This window comes from Lethenteron reissneri, chromosome 50, assembly GCF_015708825.2.
Source record: "Lethenteron reissneri isolate LAM-NWPU_2019-01 chromosome 50, ASM1570882v1, whole genome shotgun sequence".
In the NCBI taxonomy this organism is placed as follows: Eukaryota; Metazoa; Chordata; class Hyperoartia; order Petromyzontiformes; family Petromyzontidae; genus Lethenteron; species Lethenteron reissneri.
The window spans coordinates 7,171,383-7,193,979 of record NC_083828.1 but is presented as its reverse complement, the minus strand read 5'-3'; the positions used below and the strand labels follow the sequence as shown (position 1 = coordinate 7,193,979).

The 22,597-nt window shown below is 52.6% G+C and overlaps 1 protein-coding gene across 4 annotated transcripts in view; it reads right to left on the bottom strand.

Moving 5' to 3' along the window:
• Positions 1–22,597, bottom strand: part of LOC133355134 (pyruvate kinase PKM) — a 40,225-nt gene that overhangs the window by 8,975 nt on the left and 8,653 nt on the right. For 2 of the 4 annotated variants that reach the window (XM_061572455.1, XM_061572451.1), the window contains exons 2-3: positions 583–799; positions 115–206 (exon numbers count right to left, since the gene is read on the bottom strand). In XM_061572455.1, coding sequence (XP_061428439.1) covers positions 115–206; positions 583–730 — 240 coding nt within the window. In that variant the 5' untranslated portion in view covers positions 731–799. Of the gene's footprint in view, positions 1–114; positions 207–582; positions 800–5,878; positions 6,036–18,366; positions 18,389–22,597 lie in introns of those variants that run through there. The other 2 variants (XM_061572454.1, XM_061572452.1) reach the window with 2 other exon arrangements.

The window sequence follows — 22,597 nt, the reverse complement described above, 5'->3', positions numbered from 1 at the left end:
TGTAACGCTCGCGCAACAAAAGCCGCACGCGGCACAACAATAAAAGCCGCACGCAGCACCACACAGAAACGCACGCGGCATGCAGTTCCGCACACAGCACGGTGCGCCGCAAACCTCGTGGCTGCCGTGGGAGAAGTTCATGCGAGCGATGTTCATGCCCGACTTGATCATCTCCTTCAGGGTGTCCAACGAGCGCGACGCAGGCCCTGTGACATGGCGGGGTGAAGGAGGGAAGAGGGGAGGGGCGCAAGGGAACACACACGGAGATTCCGTATTGAGCAGCAAAGACGAAACAAAGACGAAACAAAGACAAAGATCCCCCGTGTAGCTTTAACAAACTGTTGGGGCAAATGCTGTTCGTGAGTAGCAGCTATGAAGGCTGGCACGGCACACTAGGGGGTGGGGGGTGGCCAGCACCACACCCGGCCGCCTCCGTCTCCTCCGTGGCAATGTTTACACACCGCACCAAGTACTCATTTGAGACCGAGTCCACCTAGGGGAGGCCCAGGACAGGTTCAAATAATCGGTGTTGGCCGTTAACGGGAATCGAACCCAGGTCGCCGGTTTTGTCGCGCAGCTCACCGATGGTGCAGATGATGCCGGTGTTGCGCGCCGTGATGGGCTCCGAGTCGATGTCCAGGAGGCACATGTGCTCCAGGAATGTGTCGGCGCGCGATGCCGACAGCTGCTGCGTCTGCACGAAGGCGCTTCCGGGGTCGTGGCTTGCCATGTCTGCTCAAGGGTGTGTGGGGGAGCTTTGCTGTGATTTTCGCCGAGATTCAACGTCCGCTGCAGACTTCTGCAAAAGCAAAAAAAAATGAAAACGGGGCGCATCAACAAATCAATCGCCGGTACATTTCGGTATTTATGCCATTCTTATTACCGTAGCTATGCTCGTTCACCCAGGAGAATCGTGGAGGGTCCTGCTAAGTTTTCACAGTCGTAGGGGAAGGCGACGTTGCCATGCGTCGCCGCATTAAAAAATAAAAAATCAGGCCACCTCGCGCGTAATTTTCCACCGTGGCCAAATTTCGATTGCAACGCCGGCGGGCGCGTGGCCCACCTCTTTCAAAACGACGTCACGGGGGACGACCAACGTCCACTTTGACGGAGAAGGGAGGGGGCATGTAATTACCTTAACGCACCCCCGCGGTGTTAACCGGGGCAGACGGCGAGCCCGAAAACGCGCAAGCTCAGCAATGAGGCTCGCTGGTATAAGATTGGAGCAGGTGGCACACGACTTGTAGCTACAGCGAGAAATACACTTGATGTGGTGAGCCGAGTGAGGACAGACGTGGCCGAAATTAAACCCTGGGCATTGTGCGCTCTATGCGGGGGGCGGGGAGGGTGTGGGGTTTGGCCGGCTTTGAATAGAGGCCCTTGAGTCGAGCGGAGATTAATTTTCGATGTAATCACGCGAGCGAGCTTGCGGGCAAAGCAGTGTAACGTGAGAATTTCGCAGGGTAGATCGGGTGGCGCACGCCACCGCTTCTCAACGGGGGCGACGCAATCGGCCTCGTTAACAACGAAGGATATTGCATGCGTCACTCGCGCAACGCTGTGCGTGCGCGCCTTTAATAAGTCTTTAACAGTGTTCCCGAGTGCCGTTTTTGTTCGACACACTTGGGGTGTAACTCTACAACAACAATGCTACTTCGGTTCCATCTTCATCATCATCAGCCATTATAGATCCAATGCTTGCGGACCACTTCCCGATACGGCATGGGAATCTCCATTGACTTCATTGTTATTGATTTTGTCTCGTTGGGCAACCCAGGTGAGACTCATCGTGGTCTCTTGAGCTCTCACGTAAGGTTAAAAACTAAAAAATAAACTTGGAGCTTGAAACTTGAGCTAACCTCACTCATCCATTCGACCACCCATCAACTCACCCATCCATTCACCGACTCACTAAATCTTGCAAATGAGGACTGCCCTCATCTCTTAAGTTCACGTATCGGTTAAAAATAAACTAAAACTTTTGACACTTGAATAGCTCCGAGATTTCCACAAAACCAAGAAAATACAAATGACCGCGCGCCGCTTAAAAAAGGAGGAGTGCGTAACGCCGAGCTGTGACGCAGCGTCTGAAATTCAAACGACCTTGGCCAAAGGGGGGCGGCATTCAATGTCTAGCGTCGGCGTCGGCGTCATCAGCTCCGACCCAGATTCCCACTGCATCGCGGCACAACCCCAGCATCGCCGCCCGGTCCCTTCACACCCCGGACTTGGCGGACGACGAGAGGAAAACTAGAAGAAAATTGTTGTAATTAAAATATTTCAAGCGGCTAATCCCACCCCCGCCTCGAGATGGGACGTCTCGTTTTTTTGCACAGGTGTCTGCGGCGTTGAGCGACACACGTAGCAAATGCGCAAGTCATGGGTCACGTGTGTGTGTGTGTGTGTATATATATATATAAAGTGTCGAATCTAAAACACTCCCCGCGTACGTTTAGGCAACGTCTACCACAGGTAATGCAGCGTATAGAACGGCGACGGGCCCCAGGCAGCACGTAGGAGCGTCTCGCCGCAGTCAATCATATGAATAAATAAACGGTGTGTGCAACGCCGGTTCATTTAGAATGTTCTCTCAGCTGTCGTGCTGGAATTAAGACCAAACCAAATATTCCTAGGGGGGGAGGGGGGGTAGCGGTGGCGCAGCAGATCGCGTACTCCACTGTAAACGCGACTACACGAGTTCGAGTCCCGGCCAAAGCCAATATCGGTGCCGAGTAATGGAGCCAGACCCACTCTCACAAACCACCCCCACCCCTCTTCACCAACCCGCACGACCCAATGTGATGAAGTATGGTGAAAACAAGATCCACACATGACAGGGCGTGGAGAGGGCTTCATCCAGCAGTGGATTGACAAAGGGCCTGTGCATTCCGAGATCCAACAAGACGTTTGGAAGCCAAGAGCAGGGAGTTGAGCCTGGTTCACACTTGGGATTGAAGACTGCGTAAGATAGCAAGGTGCTGCAGGCTTGGGCTGGGAAGTGGGATAGGAGATGGCGGGTACAGCAAAAGCGGTAATCGAATTCACCTGTGTGGAGCTTTGACCCCCCCCCCCCGCCGTGTCGTATGCACATGGTTGGTCTACTCCACGTATCTCCAGTTCCCTATCTCTCATTAATAATGGAAATCGGCCAAATGTCCCTGTGTGGCAACGCCCTCCGACAGAAAGGGACAAGCTTGAGACCGAGTGAGGCTTGCGCCTAGACACAGTATCATTTAATTACAAAAGTAATAAAGGAAAATAATAATGTAATGTCACGGTCATATGACCTTCTTGGTTCTTTCGGTAAAGTCACATAGAAGGGAAATAATACAATAATAAAAATAAAACATAATAAAATACAATTCTCACGACGTTTCGGCCACAACGCAAGCAGCCGTCCTCAGGTGAAGAATAGGTCTGTCGGAAAGACAGCGTGACTTTACCGAAAGAACCAAGAAGATGAATCCCTGCAGTCACGAAAGATTTAAATCGAAATTTAGGTCATATGACCTTCAGGGCGCACCATTACAGTGTCCTGCAGTGACGTCATGACCATGGCCCCCGTCACAACACGTGGGGCAAGCTGTAAGGACGCTCCATGTTTTTTTCTATGGAGCCCGAAGCGTGGAGGCTACTGCGTGTTATTCTACGGAGCAGGGAGCGTAGAGACGGCTCCATATTATTCTGAAGCATGGAGGCGGGCGGGGGGGGATTACAAAGTGATTATCAACACGCGTGCAATGTGCCTACAGAATACAGCATGCCTACATCAACTGGTTGATGTAAAATTGTGTCATATTTCCGGCTCTTGATGTAGGGACCCATAAATAAACATCCCGCAATTAAAGTGGAACAAAAGCCGGAGGGGGGGGGGGGGGGCGCCCACCAACAGCACGGAGAAGGTGGAGGCGCAAAGATTGCACCAAAAAGACAGAAAAAGAGGAAACCCCTTTGGATCGGAGAACATTCGCGAGACGCAGCCATCGCACGTCACGCCAAAGGGACACCACGTGGCCCCGGCGGTCGGAGTAACGGACGCGTCGTGCGGGAGGGCTCGGCGGACTGCTGAATCGCGATGCCGGAGGGCAGGCCTTCATCCAGCAGTGGGTAGAACAAGGCTGATAATGCCGATTGGCAACACCGCAGACGGCGCAGGTCTTGAGCAGTGCATTGGCAATGTTTGTATTTGCGCGAAGCCCAATTCAGCTGCCACATTGCAGTGGATCGACAGTATTAATATCGGTCTGGTTATACGCAGGTGCATTTGCTTCAAAACGTGCTAGATTCCTAGAGCCGATGCTACATTAGGAATCTGTCATTTTAAACCAAATAATTTTTCCTAAATATTTCTCTCCGATACGTATGTACATCAACCCCCGGCAAAATGAGGCCTTGATATTCATCTTGAACGCAGGCTACATGCGCATACTGTATATATTATGAAGGCAGGCGCTTCTCTTTTAATTGTATAGACCTTTAATTAATGAGGCGTGCGATCTAGCGAACGCTCGCTTCAACAAAACCTTTCGGGCAAAGGGCAAATTATGCCCAGAGCATCCACACAAAGATGGAACCCTATACGCAGCCTACATACAAAATGACTCGGCCATCTGGAATAATTTAGCCACTCAATCAGGAAATGTTGCCAATCCACTGCTTGTTGAAGGTCTCCCCATGCCGTATCAGACGTTGGTGTGAGGGGGGGGGTAATATGACCATACTTCACCACGCTCGTCGATTCGGGTTTGCGAAGGGTGTTTTTTTTTTAAGATGAACGAAAATGCTGACCCCATCGTTCCAGCTGTTATCTATACACTGCTGGATGGAAGCCATGCCACTGCCGAAACCATCGCTCTCACCACGTTCACACTCCATCTCTCGCTCCTGCACTTGAGCCCATCTCATCGCGTCATCTCCGCATTGGTCGTCCTCTCATCTATATACTTAAAACTTGAACAGTCATTTGACCATACATATACAGGACTCAATCATGTAGATATGTACGTTATATGCATATAGATACATTACGATATATGAATACACATGCAAGGGGTACACATAGCACGCATGTTATAATTAAGTGGAAGTGATTTTCTGCTCAATTGAGGCATTGGTGCTCATCTCCAGTTTACAACCCTGAGAACAGGAGTGCACATTCCACATTCCTATGATGGGGGAAAGTCTATCCACAACGTGGTACTTAATTTATTGACCCCGAAGGGCAGAATGATGGGCTTTGTCCATACCTCCCCAACCACGATTTAAACTCACAACCGTGTGACTGTTGAGCCGCCGAGACACCTGGCCGGATCGCATACGCACACAAAATAAATAAGCAGGATTTTAAAAAATAAATGTATTCGGTTGAAAGAATTATCAACATTTCAGCCAACAAGACTTCCTTAAAAAATGTTCGGTTTGCAAAGAGTCTTAAACAAATATCTAGCGACAAAAGACATGCGTTAATAATGTATTAAATAACCCATTTATCATTGCGTAAGATTACCGCGGTAGAAAGTCCGCAGTAGGTAGGTGTAATACAAGACACACACACACACAAGTATTCGCATGCATACGAACGTTATATTCACACACATCCGAATACTGCTTTGCATCTATTGCACGCACATTTCTGTATGCGTGCGCGTGAATTCAATAAGACGGTGACGATGACAGACGACCCTGTATTTGTACCCGTGGACGAATATTTCTACATGCGCATTTGCGTATGCAACATTTTACACGTATAGCCTCGCAGGGCACGTATTATAAATTGGATCCATATGCAACGTATGCACCACCACCGTCGTATCCGCTACACTCGCGCCCACGCGTGCAAACACAACGGCAGGAAACGCCAGCGCTGAGAATGACAAACCTGCGAAGGGAGAGACGGAGCAGCAGCAGCAGCAGGAGCGGCGAGTCTTCCGCGAGCTTCTATGAATGGCACTCGGGCTGAGACACGGCACTATCTATCCGGCCAAGCGGGTGAGCGGAACAGCTGTGACGTCCTTTTTAAGCTGCAGGCAGCGCACTTGTAACGTGGGGGGCGGTAAGGGTGGAGGGCAGGGGTGGGGGGCTCAAGGAGAGCGTGCGATGCGGGGCGGTGGGGGGAGGGAGCGGGTGGGCGAGGGTGAGCGAGTAGGCGGCTAACTCGATGGCTGGCTGACTAGAGCTAGGTTGGCAGCCTTATCGATTCAGGTTGTGGCTGGGAGAGTTGGAGGGGAGGGAGAATGGTTCCATGGGTAGGCGATAGGGTGGGTGGGTCGGTAGGTGGCAGGGTGGCGGCGTAGATGGCTGGGTTGGTTGCAAGTGATCGGGTTAGAATTAAGGTGAGCGAGAGAGTGGATGGATTTGGGGAGGGGATTAGGCTGGGTTAATAATGGTGGCTGGTATCTTGTGTCTCAACACAAATGTGAAAAGGCTCCGGTGAACATCGATTCATAAGCTCACAATAGATGTTGCATTTCACCGTGCCTGGGTTCTGTGTTTGTAATGGGTACTGGGCTAAAAAACAAATGTTTTTTTTATTTTACCAGGTAAGGCTTACGGAGCTGTATAGCTCTTTTGTTCAGAAGCTACCTGGCCACAAATGAGAGCTCAACGAAGGGACTTATCAAGTGGAAATGTACTGCAGCAAAATTACTCTAAACGCACGTTGATTCTAAAATGTCGAGGGGAAAAAATCGGAGGACCGGTAAAAAAAATGTCACGCGACCACAGAGAGAGAGAGAAAAAATGTCACGTGACCACAGAAAGAGAACATGCAAACTCCAGATAAACCGGCATCATGGTCGGGATCGAACCCACCACCTGTAAACCAGGCGAGGTATTTCACATTTTTCCGCTGTGGGTCCCCAGGTGGTATAGGTGGCTGGGTTCAGTGTTAGTGGTGGGGTTCAGTGTTAGTGGTGGGGGGTTCAGTGTTAGTGGTGGGGGGTTCAGTGTTAGTGGTGGGGTTCAGTGTTAGTGGTGGGGTTCAGTGTTAGTGGTGGGGTTCAGTGTTAGTGGTGGGGTTCAGTGTTAGTGGTGGGGTTCAGTGTTAGTGGTGGGGTGTGGTGGGGGGTTCAGTGTTAGGGGTGGGGTTCGGTGTTAGTGGTGGGGTTCAGTGTTAGTGGTGGGGGGTTCAGTGTTAGTGGTGGGGGGTTCAGTGTTAGGTGGGGTTCAGTGTTAGTGGTGGGGTTCAGTGTTAGTGGCTGGGTTCAGTGTTAGTGGTGGGGTTCAGTGTTAGTGGTGGGGTTCAGTGTAGTGGTGGGGGGTTCAGTGTTAGTGGTGGGGGGTTCAGTGTTAGTGGTGGGGGGTTCAGTGTTAGGTGGGGTTCAGTGTTAGGTGGGGTTCAGTGTTAGTGGTGGGGTTCAGTGTTAGTGGTGGGGGGTTCAGTGTTAGTGGTGGGGGGTTCAGTGTTAGGTGGGGTTCAGTGCTAGTGGTGGGGTTCAGTGTTAGTGGTGGGGTTCAGTGTTAGTGGTGGGGTTCAGTGTTAGTGGTGGGGGGTTCAGTGTTAGTGGTGGGGGGTTCAGTGTTAGTGGTGGGGGGTTCAGTGTTAGTGGTGGGGTTCAGTGGTTAGTGGTGGGGGGTTCAGTGTTAGTGGTGGGGGGTTCAGTGTTAGTGGTGGGGTTCGGTGTTAGTGGTGGGGTTCAGTGTTAGTGGTGGGGGTTCAGTGTTAGTGGTGGGGTTCGGTGTTAGTGGTGGGGTTCGGTGTTAGTGGTGGGGTTCAGTGTTAGTGGTGGGGGGTTCAGTGTTAGTGGTGGGGGGTTCAGTGTTAGTGGTGGGGTTCGGTGTTAGTGGTGGGGGGTTCAGTGTTAGTGGTGGGGGGTTTCAGTGTTAGTGGTGGGGGGTTCAGTGTTAGTGGTGGGGTTCAGTGTTAGTGGTGGGGGGTTCAGTGTTAGTGGTGGGGGGTTCAGTGTTAGTGGTGGGGGGTTCAGTGTTAGTGGTGGGGTTCGGTGTTAGTGGTGGGGTTCAGTGTTGGTGGTGGGGGGTTCAGTGTTAGTGGTGGGGGGTTCAGTGTTAGTGGTGGGGGGTTCAGTGTTAGTGGTGGTGTTCAGTGTTAGTGGTGGGGTTCAGTGTTAGTGGTGGGGTTCGGTGTTAGTGGTGGGGGGTTCAGTGTTAGTGGTGGGGGGTTCAGTGTTAGTGGTGGGGTTCAGTGTTAGTGGTGGGGGGTTCAGTGTTAGTGGTGGGGGGTTCAGTGTTAGTGGTGGGGGGTTCAGTGTTAGTGGTGGGGTTCAGTGTTAGTGGTGGGGTTTAGTGTTAGTGGTAGGGTTCAGTGTTAGCGGTGGGGTTCAGTGTTAGTGGTGGGGTTCAGTGTTAGTGGCGAGGTTCAGTGTTAGTGGTGGGGTTCAGTGTTAGTGACGAGGTTCTGTGTTAGTGACGAGGTTCAGTGTTAGTGGTGGGGTTCAGTGTTAGCTAGCGGTGGGGTTCAGTGTTAGCGGTGGGGTTCAGTGTTAGTGGTGGGGGGGTTCAGTGTTAGTGGTGGGGGGTTCAGTGTTAGTGGTGGGGGGTTCAGTGTTAGTGGTGGGGGGTTCTGTGTTAGTGGTGGGGTTCTGTGTTAGTGGTGGGGTTCAGTGTTAGTGGTGGGGTTCAGTGTTAGTGGTGGGGTTCAGTGTTAGTGGTGGGGTTCAGTGTTAGTGGTGAGGTTCAGTGTTAGTGGTGGGGTTCAGTGTTAGTGGTGGGGTTCAGTGTTAGTGGTGGGGTTCAGTGTTAGCGGTGGGGTTCAGTGTTAGTGGTGGGGTTCAGTGTTAGTGGTGGGGTTCAGTGTTAGTGGTGGGGTTCAGTGTTAGTGGTGGGGTTCAGTGTTAGTGGTGGGGTTCAGTGTTAGGGGTGGGTTCAGTGTTAGCGGTGGGGTTCAGTGTTAGTGGTGGGGTTCAGTGTTAGTGGTGGGGTTCAGTGTTAGTGGTGGGGTTCAGTGTTAGTGGTGGGGTTCAGTGTTAGTGGTGGGGTTCAGTGTTAGTGGTGGTGTTCTGTGTTAGTGGTGGGGTTCAGTGTTAGTGGTGGGGTTCAGTGTTAGTGGTGGGGTTCAGTGTTAGTGGTGGGGTTCAGTGTTAGTGGTGGGGTTCAGTGTTAGCGGTGGGGTTCAGTGTTAGTGGTGGGGTTCAGTGTTAGTGATGAGGTTCAGTGTTAGTGGTGGGGTTCAGTGTTAGTGGTGGGGTTCAGTGTTAGTGGTGGGGTTCAGTGTTAGTGGTGGGGTTCAGTGTTAGTGGTGGGGTTCTGTGTTAGTGGTGGGGTTCTGTGTTAGTGTTGAGGTTCAGTGTTAGTGGTGGGGTTCTGTGTTAGTGGTGGGGTTCTGTGTTAGTGTTGAGGTTCAGTGTTAGTGGTGGGGTTCGGTGTTAGTGGTGGGGTTCTGTGTTAGTGGTGGGGTTCTGTGTTAGTGGTGGGGTTCAGTGTTAGTGATGAGGTTCAGTGTTAGTGGTGGGGTTCAGTGTTAGTGGTGGGGTTCAGTGTTAGTGGTGGGGTTCAGTGTTAGTGATGAGGTTCAGTGTTAGTGGTGGGGTTCAGTGTTAGTGGTGGGGTTCAGTGTTAGTGCACGGCTTGGCTTGGGGCGGGGGCGGCTGCGGTCTGGAGGGATGCCGGGACAATCGCCAAAACGCAGCGACGTGCTCAGCCACATGATCGTCGCCTGGGCGACCAACCCCGTCGCCACGGCAACCATCCGGGGAGGACCGACGGTCCGCAATGCGTAAGCGCCAGCCAATAGGAGCAGGCGAGGGGCGGCCGGAGGATTTTCCTTCGGACGGACGTCAGCAATGCAAGCCCCAACGTGGATCCGCTTTAAAAACGTCATTTGCTTAGCGATACTATAAATACAAAGCTCATACTTACTGTAATATTCATACACGCGTGACGATGTGCGTGTAAATTCAATGACGCATCCTGTTAAATGACGGATATTCTATTACGGAAGTATATATGGTACACATATACCGGGAGGGCATGAGTGCTCGTTTGTAAAGCCTTAAAAAGCAGCGGTGGAAAATGTAACATTCCCTATGCAGGGATGGACGCACGCATGTGGAACTTCTTTCGCACCATACGTAGCCAGCCGTGCTACCAACGGGGCAACCTGCTGTTGTTTCCCCGCAAGGTGGTGCTGATTTTATTGAGCCCCGGAGTTACGATGGACTGAGTGACGCGCGTCTAATATAAATTGCATACGATGCTTGTACCAGAGGTGAGTTTTACGTACAACATACAAACAGTCCATTTATATATAAACGCAATATTTAGTCATAGGGCTGCTGCGTTTAGCAAACTTTATAAAAAAAAACTCACCATTCGTCAGTAACACTGTGGCCATAAAGAAAACGTATAATAGGCAACGGTTCAGGCAATGGCCCTTTTTCATGATTCATGATTCATGAAGGAGGCCTATTGCCCAAAACGTCTGTCATAGATTCATCTCATTTTAAGGCCACACTGTGTTGACAAATGTGTCGAGTTTATGTCACATACATAAAAAGTACATTAATATGAATGGAATATTAGCTAGTCATTATTTAAGTAGACATGTTACAATACCGCACATATACTATGCCACGAATATATTTGGTATGCATACACCACGACGGATTGGAAATATAATACGATATTTGTAACGTGCCACACCCACGCATTACAAACTCTACAAGTATACATTGATACAAAGACAAATATCCCCCGTATAGCCTGTAACAGACTTATGGGGCAAGTGCTGTTGGCGAGCACCTATGAAGGCCGGCACAGCACACAAGGGGGTGGGTGGCCAGCACCTCGCCCTTGTGGCGATGTTTACACATCGCAACAGGTACTCATTTGAGGCCAAGTTGGCCTACATTGATACACACACGAGTCCACGTGTACATCATTAGATCCAAATTGGTTTTATGGGCTACATCCTGCTGATGAGACTTGGAGTAATCCAAGCCGGCCCAGGGTTTTTGTTGCTTAAAAATAAAAACAAACAAAAAAGACACTGCTGGAAAATAACTAATTTCAAAAGACCCAGGGGAAGAGAAGACCTAAGGCCAAATGGAGGTGAGAAACTGCCAGGCCAGAACCTTGCAGATCGCTATGCGTCTCCTGGGAAACAGTCCTGGCATTTGGCTAAGGGGAGAAAGTGTTGGTCGCGGCGAGTTACGGTGGTGGGTGGGTGGTGGTAGCGGTAAGGTACGGTAGTGGTGGTGGTAGAGGTAGTGCTGATGGTTGGTCGTGGAGAGGTAAGGTAGTGATGGTGGCAGCAGTGAGGGACGGTGGTAGTGGTGGTGGTAGCGGTGAGGGACGGTGGTGGTGGTGGTAGCGGCGAGGTAGGGTGGTGGTGGCAGTGAGGTACGGTGGCGGTGACATCCACTGCTGTGGCGGCGATGCCTTTCGGCACGAGGAGCTGGCCGCGTTCGTCCATGTGTAATGAAGGCAGGCACTGTGCACACACGCGGCAAGGCTGGGAGTGGGGGAGGAGAAGCGAGCTTCTTGCAGGGATCCAGCTATGAAGGGGCGATGAACGGAGCGGCTGTCTGCAGTGGAAATTCCTTACTCGCCAAGGTCACCTATTAGAGCCAACGTCAACGCATTGCAGTCGCCTTCAACAAGGCAAAAGGCGCAGCCTTGCAATGACCTGCTCGTGACACTGACGGCAGATCGTTGGAGCTGTTGGGAGGAGCACCCTGTAGTAGCCAAATGTCTTGGGATGGTGGGAATACCCACACTTTACCCCACCGAGCGCACGAGACCTGCCAATCAAATACCATGCACCCATTTAAAACTTGCAAGGGGTCCGTCGCCTGAACGCAGGCAGAATTCAGTTTCAGAAAACTATTTTTAAAAATATTTGTTATTTTACCAACCTAGGCCCACCGAGCTATAGAACTATTTTTCAGAAGTGACCTGGCGACAAATGATAGCTCAACGAAGTGGCTTGTCACGTGTAAATTTAGAGCAGCAGCCAAATATTCTAAACGAGTGACGTTGATTCTAAATGTGGAGGGAAAAACCAGAGAACTCGGGGAAAAAAAATCCTCGCAACCATGGGGAGAGAGACACACAAACTCCAAATATACAGGCGTCAGGGTCGCGATCAAACCCACGACCTCCTGCATACAAGGCGAGGTAGATAACATCTCGCCACCACGGTGTCCAAAACGGTGGTCAAGCTAAACACCACTGTTGAGAGAAGAGCTAAGGGGGGGAAAGAAAGCCACCATTGCCCCTTTAAGCCTGGTCCCCAGAGGTCGCAAATGGGTTTTGATTCCTTACCCGTGCCCGGCCGCACCAGGGTCGCAAACGGGTACCCGTACCCGGCCGTACCCTACCCGTACCCGGCTGGGTATGGGTATCGGGTACCTGATTGCGACCTCTGGGATGAAGCCATGTTGCAGGCGCGGGTGGGTTTATTCTAGGAAATTGAATTGTGAGACGAGACAAGACGTTGGGAAATAAGTGACAAACAGTTACTCACCAGTGACTCACGGTCTACCCGTACCCGGCCGCACCAGGGTCGCGTACGGGTAGCCGGGTATCGGGTACCCGGTTGCGACCTCTGCTGGTCCCGTTGTCACAACACGACGGCGACAAGGAGCGTAGAGCCCACGAGACGACGAGCAGAGTGCGGGGGACGAGACGCGGCGGGGGCCCGGGGGAGGGAGGAAGCTGGGAGCCAGGGGTCGTCCCTCGGCCAGGAGAAGCAGTGGGACGACGAGCGGCGACGGCACCAGGGGATGAACCCGCCACGTCCTTCGCATCGGGGTAACGCGCGGCTCGCGGCTCGCGTTTCAGAGTTCAGTTTGTAATCTCGCTTCTATCCCTTTCCCTTTTTTTTCCTTACGCAAATTTAGTTTTTTTGATCCCGACAACCGCGAGGATGCCTACCGTACCCTGGAGAGTGCAAGAGGCGCGGGATTCGTACGGCGCCGAAGCACGGCGGCATACCGAGCCGCCGCAACTGCAGAAGCCCAAGGGGAATAATTAGTTTGCGGAGAGAGGGAGAGGTGGGAGGGGAGTCTTGGTCACGGGCAGAAGGAATGAGGAAGGCCTTGAGCCTGGACTTCAATGGGGGGCAGAGGATCACCAACACTGGCGCTGTGGCAGAGGTTGCAACCGGGTACCCGATACCCGTACCCTACCCGATACCCAGCTACCCGTACCCGGCCAGGTACGGGTACGAGTAGCCGTTTGCGACCCTGGTGCGGCCGGGTACGGGTAGGCCGTGAGTCACTGGTGAGTAACCGTTTGTCACTCATTTCGGGTAGGGTACGGGTAGGGAACGGGTACCCGTACCCGGCTGGGTACGGGTACCCATTTGCGACCCTGGTGTGGCCGGGTACGGGTAAGGAATCAAAACTCGTTTGCGACCTCTGGGCTGTGGGAAGGGAGTTCCAGACTGTGGGGGGCAGCGAAGGAGAATGAGCAACCAACCTCCCACGGAGTGACCAGGGGATGGGGTCCACAGAAAGCCTCGGTTGAGAGAGATTGCAGAGGTAGCAGGGTGCGTGGAGGGGGAGTAGAGCGAGATAACAGGGGAGAGGTAGGCAAGCACGCAACTCTATTAGGGAGCGTGGCGTTGGTATCGGGAGCCAGTGGAGGATTGGAGTAGCGGGGTGTGATGTGGACGCGTGTAGAGGTGCAAACGAAAAGTCAAACTAATTTTTAACGGTTAAACGCGAAGTTACGTGGGCGAGAAGCAACACGTCCCCCATCGTGCCTGTGGCGACGAGCACGTCTTACACGACGAGCACGTCTTACACCGCGCGCCCACGAAGACCGCAACACGCCCACAAAACGCGCTGCAGCCAGTCACACTTTCAGAGGGGCTGGGTGATTTAAGGGTGGGGGTCACAGTGACTTTGTCGGCTTCGATTCGCGACCATCGGATGTGTTTTTACTTGCAAGACGCCACCGTGGGGTAGTTGGCGTTGCAGAGGTGGCAAGATCTAAACTACCTCGCCTGGTATATAGGAGGTTGTGGGTTCGATCCTGACCCGATGCCTGAATGTGGAGTTTGCATGTTCTCCCCATGGTTGCTTGAAATTTTCCTCCAGTTTTGTCCACATTTAGAATCATGTGTTTGAGTCTTTGGTTGCGATAAATTTCCAAATGATAAGCCACTTGGTTAAACTATCATCTGTGGCCAGGTTACATCTGAAAAAGAGCTATAAAGGTCAGTGGGCCTTACCTGGTAAAATAAAAATGTAATTTAAAGATTACTGGTTCGCGGGAAATCTCTGCCCACCAAGATCGGCAGGTCACGCTGCGCCCTTATGGTGGGGTAAAGTGTGGGCATTCCTGCATCTTCCGAAACGCTTGGCTCAGCGTGGAAGAGTAGACAAAAACACTCTAAGACGGGGCTCTCTGGAGCACCCTCTGGAGGGTGCCCCACCGGCAGTAGCGCAAGCGAGCAGTTGCAGGGCTCCGCCTCTGCCTCTTACCTTGAGTTGCGTTAAAAGACCGAGAGTGGAAATCACAAGTGGGCCATCGATTTTGTAACAGCTTTGGGAACTGGCAGAAGGAAGTGACCGTGGGGATGTGGTTGCATCAACGGCACTGGCCATCATGACCTCCTGACCTTGACAACGCGACCCAAATTTGGATTAATAGCTTAAAAAATATACATGTAATCGCAGAGATTTCCTGCACAAAATGACAACCACTGTTGAATCCCTCCCTTCCCCGTACGAAATAGAAATCATTTTATCTATCCCTGAGAGATGATGGGCTGAGTCGACCCATGTCCGAGCAAAATTTGAAGTCGCAAGCTTCCAATTGAGAGCCGCTCGCTCGCTCGACCGATGAGCCACCCGCCCGGTCTATATAGCGCGTGCGCAAAACGCAATCATATCAACCACAATGTTGACAACACAAAGCTTCATCTTGTTAGCGGAGGTGTCCCCCCCCCACCCCAACGATGAACTGAGCGAGCAGTTCCAGGTTTGCGCCTCTAGAATCCCACGCTGGCTTTCACCTTGGTGCGAGCAAGCATCCGAGCTTTCGGAGAGCTGCAGTTTATTTTTAAATCCGCTAATGCGCATCCATCCGCTACGGTCTGCAACTCACAACTACCGCCCCCACGCACGCAGCTGGAAGTATAAGCAGAGCGCTGACATGGTGAGATCCATTATAAATCGGCACTTTGTTTCGTCACCAAATATTATCAGGGTTAATGCACGACTAGATTAAGTGGCTACAGGCACACAGAGAGAGAGATAGGTATACTGGATGTGGTGTGCAGGGTTGCCAACTATGTCTGGGTCGCTGCCAGATTGGATTATCCGGCATGTGAAACCTAACCACGGGCACCGAGACAGCCATCCTGGATTTTGTGCTGAAATATTTTCTGGGTCTCAGACCAGGACAGACCCCGGCTGAAATTAATCCCCAAATACAACGAGGATTTGCTGCTGAACAATTGAGGACGGTGCGCAAACATAACGTCCAGCCGGGAGGCAGAGCAGTTATACGCACATGGGGCTTGTGAGCCAATGAAGTGGACACCGTAAAAAAAATTCACTTTGATATTTTGAATGTGTTTTTTTTCCTATCCCACTGAACAGTGGTTTTAGTGGCATGCACAGTATGAACACAGCAACCGACAGCTACAGGACATCTGTGAAAAAGAGCTGTATAACTTCGTCGGATTCCTCCAGTAGAAATAAATATTCTGTTTCTCAACCTCAGTTCGACTCCGAAGCGACGGCTAACATCAAGTTGGGCGCCACCGTTTCACCAACACGCATTGAACAGTCAAGTAAAGAAATGGTCCAAGAATCCCCGTGGTTTATACGTGGGAAGACTTTCATCCAGCAGTGGATTGACAGGGCTGCAAATTATTACTTTCAAACAATTATTGCTGGGTTACCAAAGTAGAGACAGAAGCATTCGCGTTTGGATCTCTTGCAGAAAAAGCAAGCGCGCCCTCATCGCACGTGCGGGAGACTGGGCTGCGGAAGATGACATTACAGAACTACTTCTGAGGTCCTCTCATCGGCTTTTAATGCACACGAGGTGGCACTTCTCCTTCTCACAGGACCTGCTAGAGACAGTAGTCAACTTGGTAACGGAACAGAACGTTCCTTCGCTCTTCAGAACCCGAATAAAGTAAAAGCCCTAGTTGCATGTTTAATAAAAACAGTACAAGCAAAACGCACGTCCTTTGAAAGGTCACTCCTCCATGCGCTTTTTCAGTTCCAGACATCAGGCCCACGATGTACAACATGGTACAACCCGAAAAACAACGGATACCTACCAAAAAAATCTGATTCTTACACAAACACACACGACTTGATGCACCTCCCCGCACCTCCGATTAACACGGTTAGCTACGTACAGTGCAGAAGTAGTTGAACATACATGCATACGATGCACGTATCGTGATATTAAGGATCGATTCATTGATGCGCCGTACCATCGCCGTCCATCGGTGGCTGGGCCGAGACCATCAATGCTCTACACCGCGAGGATTAAGCCAATCGTTGAAACTGCAGGCAGCCTAAACCTGGATTCGAACCCGGGCTTTGGCCGGTGACGCGCCGGTGTTTCCGGCCAGGGTTTATTAGCGAGTCACCCGGCCACATCACTTCAAGTTCAACTGTCAGACATGCAATTTACACTTACGCAATGGTGGCTTATCGATAACGACCGCTCTCTCCAGGTGGACGACGGTTACAAAGTTTCCTTTAGGTGACAAAACGCCCAATTCGCACACGCACATAGTAAAAGGCGGCACGACTTATACGCTCCACTACGACGCTAATGAATAAGTGCGTTGTGCATTACGTACTTCTGCGGTGAACTCTGACCCCATATCGTAGCCGAAAAAGGGGTGTTGTCCTTGCCTATAAAAGACCCGGGATTGCACCAACACGGTTTGGTAAAGCCAGACTGCTGAGATTTTACTGAAATGGTAAAAAAACGGTCCAGAGTTTTTTTCCCCCAATGAAACCAACGCTGTTAAAATCAATGGACTCCGAAAAAGCCGCATGGCTGATGGGATTTGTATAAAATGCTTTAATTTGTTACGTGTAAATACAAATATGGGGAGGGCGCGTTATGTCTGCTTGTTTATAAGGTTTTCTAAACATACATCTCACTAAATTTCGATTTAAAGCTTTCGTGACTGCAGGGATTCATCTTCTTGGTTCTTTCGGTAAAGTCACGTAGTAGGGAAGTAATTATTATTTTATTACTTCCCTACTACGTGACTTTACCGAAAGAACCAAGAAGATTCATCTCACTACTCTGACATTTCAAATGTTACAGGCCGTATACGCATCTCAAGGAATTTAAATTACACGAAATTGATTCCACATGGTCAGATTTCACCGGTTCCACAACGCCATAGTAAGTGGGTTTATACGTTTAACCGCACAGACAAAGATCCCCCATAAAGCCTTAACAAGACAGTTGGGCAAGTGCTGTTAGCGAGCGCCTATTAAGGCCGGCAACGATACACGAGGAGGGTGGCCATCACCACGCCCGGCCGCCTTTGTCTCCCTTGCGAAAATGCTTACGCACCGCACCAGGTACTCATTTGAACCAGAGTCGACCTAGGGGAGGCCCAGGACCGGTCCAGATAATCGCCACTGGTGTTGGCCATGAGCGGGAATTGAACTCGGGTCGCCGGATTCGTAGCGGAGCGCAACAACCGCGACACTACCGCTCCCCACACACACACACATCCACGCGCCGCTTGTGCCAGGCTAGGTGCAACTTACAAAAGACACAAAGTCAAAGATAGCCCGAGGGAGCCTTGCACTCACTGCAATGGCAGTGCAGTTAGTGGTCACCTGAGGTCAGTGCGGTGGAGAAGTAGCGATGCACGTGCCAGGCACCGTGCCCTAACGCATTCCTGTCGCCCAGTGACCGTGTCTTTACACGCTGCACCAAGCACTCGTTTCAGACGGAGTTAACCCAGTGCAAGCCCAGATGCTAACCATTGCTGGGAATCGAACCGAGGTGTCGCTGGTTTCGTAATGCAACGCACTCACAGATATACTAAATCGCCCCAACAACAACCGCCATTCGCCACTAAGTGGCGGTGACGTCACCACGACGCTTGTGCCAGGCTAGGTGCACGTTAAGGCCACGTGAAGTGTCGAACGCCCACTGGCAGGTCACAGGGCAGACCCAGCAGGTGTCACAGGTCGACCGACTGAAATGAAATGACCGAGATGACTGACTGATGCACCACCTGTGCCCCCTACTGTGCCAACTTGCTGTGCTTTAGCCGATCCCGGGACTCGCCTAGGTCTACTCAGCCTCAAACGAGTTACCTGGTGCGATGTGTAAACATCGTCACTAGGGAGACAAAGGCGGCCGGGCGTGGTGTTGGCCACCCACCCCCTCCCCACTACACACACACACAGGACACACACAATGAGATTTTAAAATCCAAACTTGACCTCACGTTACCTCCACCCCGAACTCTTCCCACCCCCCACCGCCCGAGGTTGGTGGGGTGGGGGGCGCGTGGTGCTACGTCACTGCGGCAGGTTGCCACGGCAACAGTCGTGCAGGCGCGCCCTGCCATTGGCCGCGGGCGCCCTGCAAGCACGCGCCGGGCGCGTGCACGCACCGCGCGTAAGCCAATCGGATCGTCCGGGTTCTGCAGCGGCGGGGAAAACACGGGGGCGGGGTGGGGGGGGGACCCCCTCAACTGTTTGGGTGGAGACGAGGGGGGGTTAGAGCAAAGGAAGCAACCCACCCAGTCCCCCCCCCCCCGTGTAATGGTTTGCCCCACTGGTGAGCTGTGGCAGCAACCCCCCCCCCCCGTGTAATGGTTTGCCCCACTGGTGAGCTGTGGCAGCAACCCCCCCCCCCCCGTGTAATGGTTTGCCCCACTGGTGAGCCGTGGCAGCGACCCCCCCCCCCCTTGTAATGGTTTGCCCCACTGGGGAGCCGTGGCAGCGACCCCCCCCAGTGTAATGGTTTGCCCCACTGGTGAGCCGTGGCAGCGACCCCCCCCCGTGTAATGGTTGCCCCACTGGGGAGCCGTGGCAGCGACCCCCCCCCCCCCCCCGTGTAATGGTTTGCCCCACTGGTTAGCCGTGGCAGCGACCCCCCCCCCCCCCCCGTGTAATGGTTTGCCCCACTGGTTAGCCGTGGCAGCGACCCCCCCCCCCCCCCGTGTAATGGTTTGCCCCACTGGTTAGCCGTGGCAGCGACCCCCCCCCCCGTGTAATGGTTTGCCCCACTGGTTAGCCGTGGCAGCGACCCCCCCCCCCCCGTGTAATGGTTTGCCCCACTGGGGAGCCGTGGCAGCAACCCCCCCCCCCCGTGTAATGGTTTGCCCCACTGGTTAGCCGTGGCAGCGACCCCCCCCCGTGTAATGGTTTGCCCCACTGGGGAGCCGTGGCAGCCCCCCCCCCCCGTGTAATGGTTTGCCCCACTGGTTAGCCGTGGCAGCGACCCCCCCCCGTGTAATGGTTTGCCCCACTGGTTAGCCGTGGCAGCGACCCCCCCCCCCCCCGTGTAATGGTTTGCCCGACTGGGGAGCCGTGGCAGCAACCCCCCCCCCCCCGTGTAATGGTTTGCCCCACTGGTTAGCCGTGGCAGCGACCCCCCCCCCGTGTAATGGTTTGCCCCACTGGGGAGCCGTGGCAGCCCCCCCCCCGTGTAATGGTTTGCCCCACTGGTTAGCCGTGGCAGCGCCCCCCCCCCCCCCCACGTGTAATGGTTTGCCCCACTGGGGAGCCGTGGCAGCACCCCCCCCGTGTAATGGTTTGCCCCACTGGTTAGCCGTGGCAGCGACCCCCCCCCCCCCCCCCACGTGTAATGGTTTGCCCCACTGGGGAGCCGTGGCAGCACCCCCCCCGTGTAATGGTTTGCCCCACTGGTTAGCCGTGGCAGCGCCCCCCCCCCCCCCGTGTAATGGTTTGCCCCACTGGGGAGCCGTGGCAGCACCCCCCCCGTGTAATGGTTTGCCCCACTGGTTAGCCGTGGCAGCGACCCCCCCCCCCACGTGTAATGGTTTGCCCCACTGGTTAGCCGTGGCAGCGACCGCCCCCCCCCCCCCCGTGTAATGGTTTGCCCCACTGGGGAGCCGTGGCAGCGACCCCCCCCCCCCGTGTAATGGTTTGCCCCACTGGGGAGCCGTGGCAGCGACCCCCCCCGTGTAATGGTTTGCCCCACTGGTTAGCTGTGGCAGCGATTTAAAAAGACAAAGCCCCCCCAGACCCCCGTGTAGCTTTAACAGACTGTAGGGGCAAGTGCTGTTAGCGAGCGCCTATTAAGGCCGGCGCGGCATGCGAAGTGATGGGTAGCCAGCGCCACGCCCGGCCGCCTTTGTCTCCCTAGTGGCGATGTGTTTAGACACCGCAACTAGGTACTCAATTGGAGGCCGAGTCGACCTAGGGGAGGCCCAGGACCGGTTCGGAGATAATCGTCACTGGGTGTTTGGCCGTGAGCGGGAATGAACTTGGGTCGCCGGATTTGTAGCGCAGCGCGCTAACCGCTGCACCACCGCTCCGCACCACTCCACACACACACCCTCTAGACTTTACACCGGTACCGGTTTGATAGAGAAAGAAGAAGAAAAAAACACCGCACAAAGATAAAAATCCACAGCAGCGGGTTGCGGAACGGGCAGCCCCGCCTGTTACATAACAGACCCACTCTTCTTTCAGCATCTTGCCCGGTTTACGCGTTCCAGATTGAGAGGCGTCACGCGATTCCGAGGATTTTCGACATCCTTGGCAATGCTGCCAACACGAGGAGGGGCCCCGATTTCGATCGAACCCATCGCAACGGAACGCACCACAACCGCAGAGGGAAAGAAAAACTTTCTATAAAAAAAATCTATCCGATGCGGCGCCGTTCCTTGCGTACGCTCGCGAGCTTGATGTTGTGACCCGATTAAAAAAGAAATAAGCAATATTTACAAAAACTTTTTTTTAAACACGCTTTTATGAAATGTACTAGTGATGGCAGAACTCCACGACTCCGGGAAGTGGCCCCGAAGCTTGCCATAACGTACGGACCGTGGGCAATTACAGCCAAGGTCAGTTGACCGTGGACAATTAGGCCAAAGCCGAAACATAACATAAAAAATTATAGAATATAGTATTGTCATCAGTATGAGATAAGTATACCAAGTTTGCAGTCGATACCACATTGGAAAGTGGGTTAAAATGGAGTTACAAGATTTGAGGATACAACAACGACAACAACAGACAGAGTGAGTTAAAAGAAAGCGTGTAAAATGGGTTAACCGTGACACTAAATTGAACCGGGAGTTGTTGCCACCTCTCCCACGTTCGAACCTCGGACAGTCCCGGGGGGAATTGGCATGGTGTTCGGGTGGCAGCAATTGATTTGTACCGGGGTCTGGTCGCTAAACTCCATCACAGTGCAACCGCACGCATCGTGTTCATCGATTCGGGCCGACGGAGCCATTTGTCCCGGGTCTACGAGAGGGACGCTCAGATTAATACGTAGGCTTTCGCAACCGATATTATCCACAATAAAAAGGTGCGTTTTTTTAAATCCTTTATATTAAGTTTGCATGCTTGCGTGCTTGCTTGCTTACGACCGTGCAAATCTTTCGGTCGTTTTTTAACTCACTTCCGTGATCCAATCGAGCTGACATTTTCCACACAGACTCGTTGTGCCAGACAATTAATGTTCGTGAATAAAAAATTCCCAAAATTTTACACTTTCTAGTTCAACACACCTGCGTGTTGAACTAGCAACAAATTCGCACGGTTTGTTCACGCGACCCATACCTTCCTGAATTGGCCGTGGTCGGGTGGTGGCGGGTTTAACGACACCCCAAAAAAAAAACCTTGATTACAAGTGGTAAATCTGACAAACGCTAACCCCAACGCGGAGCTCAACGCGTTCGACGTAACCGACCTTGGACTCTCACCTCGTTTCCACATCCCCTCCTCCCCCAGGGCTCGAATCGGCTTTCGACAACGCGAATGAGGCCAAAGCGTAATTTCACAAGTGGCATCGACCAATTTTGTTTCCACGCTATAAATGACCGCCACCGCCGCCAAACCTTGCACGTCAACATCGGCTAACGGCTGGACAAAGGCCTCCCCCCGCACTGGTGGTCGGTCACGTGGCATCGTCTGACTATACTTCACCACGCTGGTCAGCGTGCCTTTGTGAAGTGGGGGGGGGGAGAGGGACCCTTCGTTCATCTTATTGATATCGCGCATACAGGTTAAAACAAATTATTTGGTGATGCTGCTGCTCTTTATTTTCAGTGGTGCACAAGCACAATTAACAGAAAAGTATATACCAGGTGATATCACCCCTATTGTCCCTATGTTCAGTGAAGGTCCATTGCCCGAAACGTCGCCTATTAAATACATTTCCCTTGAAGACCACAGTGGTCATTGGCCAATTGAGTTTCCTTGGTAGTAAAGGTTTGCGAATGGAAATTGGTGCGGGGGGTTAGGGTGACTTCACAAAACTACTTCGAGGCCCCATCAGCTGCCCCTTGATCACCTCACCTTCTCGCATGCCCTGCTATCGGGGAGAGGTGCCCGTTCATCGGCGAATCAAAGAAAATTATTATTTTCTTCTTAAGCCCCAGGAGGAAGTCCAATATTACAAAAATTGTCTTCTCTCTGCAGTCATCGATGGCCGGGCCGAGGTCATCAACTCATTGCAGAAGCATTAGCATTTGGATCTC